Source organism: Phalaenopsis equestris, unplaced genomic scaffold (genome assembly GCF_001263595.1).
Source record: "Phalaenopsis equestris unplaced genomic scaffold, ASM126359v1 Scaffold000417, whole genome shotgun sequence".
NCBI classification, from domain to species: domain Eukaryota; kingdom Viridiplantae; phylum Streptophyta; class Magnoliopsida; order Asparagales; family Orchidaceae; genus Phalaenopsis; species Phalaenopsis equestris.
The window spans coordinates 1,234,359-1,237,428 of record NW_018164858.1 but is presented as its reverse complement, the minus strand read 5'-3'; the positions used below and the strand labels follow the sequence as shown (position 1 = coordinate 1,237,428).

The following is a 3,070-nucleotide window of genomic DNA, read 5'->3' as shown; positions in this document are numbered from 1 at the left end:
TTTCATTCTAAGACAAGTAAACATATACTCTTCTCGAGTGATCAGAAAACACTTACTATAACATCACACTTATATATTTCTCTATGATGAAAAATGTTACAAAAGTAAACTTTTTAACAACCAAAAGTATAATCACCACAAAATTACAATAAAAAGGAAAAAAAAAGAAAGGATTATCTCCCAAAATGATCCCATAATTTTTTCACATAATCCCCTATCAAACCATAAAATGATAAATATAAAGTCTTGCTCATAATACTTATGGATTTAAAATGTAAGCAAATTAATTGATGAAAATTAAGCAACTATTGTTTTCTTTTAAAAAACTTAAAGTTAAACAGTGAATTTCAGAAATATTTGATAATGAACCATACAAATACAAAATATTAAAAGTCTTAAATTTGATCAAATTCAAGATGCATAGAAAAATCAAAATAGATTTAAAAAAAACATTATTTGACCATTTAAATTTATGCTTTGGAATGAAGCACATCCTTCTACTTCTATCAAGATAAGATAATGTTTAGAAATTTTCTATAAAGATAAGATAATGCATTTGAATTTGTTAGTAAGGAATATTTAGAAATTTTTATAAGAACTATCCACACCTTTATCAATCAATAACTATAATATTCACTGATAGTACACACACAATGACATCAACACCACATGTATAGACATTCTTAAATAATTAGTCTCCCTTTCTATAAAATGCTAGAGCAAATTTATGATGAAGATGTCGCATTTTATTAAGTGTAATCCAATATACCAAAATCATGCAAATATAAGCACAAATAATATAAAATGCTTCCTAAAAAAATAATTAAAAAAACTCCAAAATTTTTAGTATATTTAATTTGATTTAAAAATAAGCTTCTCTTATTTGTCTTCATCTTTCACACTCAGAAATGCTAATATGATGTCGCCAAGTTTTACAACTGTAGTCAATTGATCTGCGGGTAGATATCATCTACAAAGAACACATATAATGAATAATTGTGTTGGATCAATTAATCATGGTGAACTCATTCCAACTAAAAAACTACGCATTAACATTGGCTTGCTAGGAGCCTATATTCTCATGTTGTCCAATGTCATCATCAACTAATGTTCACTAACATCCAAGTCTTGATGATGATAACATCAACTCCACATTTTCTTTAGCATCTACCAAGAAACATTTGAAAATGGCCATCATTTTATGCATGAAGAAAATGAACATTTCAATATCATTAGCATTTAATATCAACATGATAGGTTGATTGGTTCCTTTTTTATAAGGAGAATAACTTAGACAACTACCTCTATACATTTGTTATCACTCTTTATCAACATTGGATGTTCCACATCAATATCACCTAATGAATGTAAGAAATTGACATTTTCCCTTATCAAATTCCTAACTGTTAGTGATGTCTAAGTTCCAACGCTCAACATCATCTTTAGTTGATGCCATTAAATAATGCCCTGTAACTGTTATTAAATAATAATAATCTGTTTTAACAAGCAAATAATTACTCCCAATTTGATACATTGGGAAAATAAACAAATAAATTAGGGGCATTTGCATATAGATCACATTTTTTATATATTTTCATATCCAACACCTAAACTTCTATATTTACATGTAAAAAAAATATCACTATGACGAACTTTCCAAAAGTGAAATACATTTTTCAATCATAATTCTTAACACAATAATTTTACAAATATAAATTTAAAATTTTAGGTATTATATATATAAATACAAAAGAATTGGGATATGTATATAAATGTTCCAATAAATCAATTCACACTTACCCACAACATAGTGATTGAAGGCATTGTCTCCCACTATGAGGTCGTGAGTTCCAACCGTGCATACTGTATATTTTCACAGAATAAATAAAAATTGCAAAATATTATTTTGCAGTTGATTTGTTAAAAAAATAAAGAAATATCCATTTTACTCGATTTGCAAGTAAATCAAGAATTCACCCACCAAAACGATTTAAAAGTGGCTCATGTACTCCCCCATCTGGGCATTGTCGAGATCAGAATGGAGGCAGCATCAAGCCAAACTATAGAGATTTTACAGAAACTCAAGTTATTGTAAATTACATGTAGCACCGGCCTTGAGCCTTGACAGACAGTAAAGGAAGCAAGCAATTAAGCAGTCTACCTAGTCATATACCCCCTTCACACCTTCCAAGCTCTCTCCTAATGATTCCCTGTAACAATAAAATTAGATTAGTAAATATAATTTCTAAAATTTTACACCATCGTGTAAGCCATTTTAAATACATTAAAATTTAATATTACTTCTAACTTTTCACACCATTGTTTGAGTAGATCTAAAACTGAATACATGGATGTAATTTTAGTAGTAGTAGATCAAGTGAGAGCATTATAACAATAGGTTATCAAATCATTAAAAGGAGTGAATGTTTTAGCTATCTCGGGTTCATTGTTCAAAGTGACGGTGATACAGATGAGTGTGTTGTTAGTAGAGTTCATGTTAGATAGTTGAAGTGGAGGAATGCATTGGGCCTATTGCGTGACAGAAAATATTGTTTACACTTAAAACAAAAATTATATAAGATGATGGTGAGACTTGCAATTGCATCAAAAATGTTGGCCTATAAAAGAGATGCATAAAAATAAGTTTAGGTGTTGCTAAGATGAAAATGCTTAGATGGATGAGGGGCTCGACACTCGGAGACAAAATGCGAAATGAATGTATCCGTGAAAAGGTTGTTGTAGTTCTAGTAACAGACAAAATTAGAGAGAGTCGTCTTAAAGGAATTGGGTGGCATGTATGTTGAGAAAATTAGGACGAAGAAAAACAGTAATCAACACAAATCCAGAAGAACACAGAGATTTAACGAGTTTCGACAAAGATGCCTACGTCCTCGGGCTACGTCCTCGGGAGCAGAGCGGCGAGCTCCTTTCAATATTCAGAAAAGACGTTACAGAATAGAGGGATACCTCCTGGGGTTACTAACATACCTATTTATAACCCCAGGAGTAAACCTAGGCACAACATGTAATTACAACATTACCCCTGTACCATACCGCGGGGCTTTGCCCC

At 30.7% G+C, this 3,070-nt stretch overlaps 1 protein-coding gene across 1 annotated transcript in view; it reads right to left on the bottom strand.

Moving 5' to 3' along the window:
• Positions 1-1,891: 1,891 nt before the first annotated feature.
• Positions 1,892-3,070, bottom strand: part of LOC110027161 — a 19,878-nt gene continuing 18,699 nt past the window's right edge. The window contains exon 7 of the mRNA XM_020728470.1: positions 1,892-2,210. Within this exon, the coding sequence (XP_020584129.1) occupies positions 2,162-2,210 (49 nt within the window). The 3' untranslated portion in view covers positions 1,892-2,161. The remainder of the gene's footprint in view (positions 2,211-3,070) is intronic.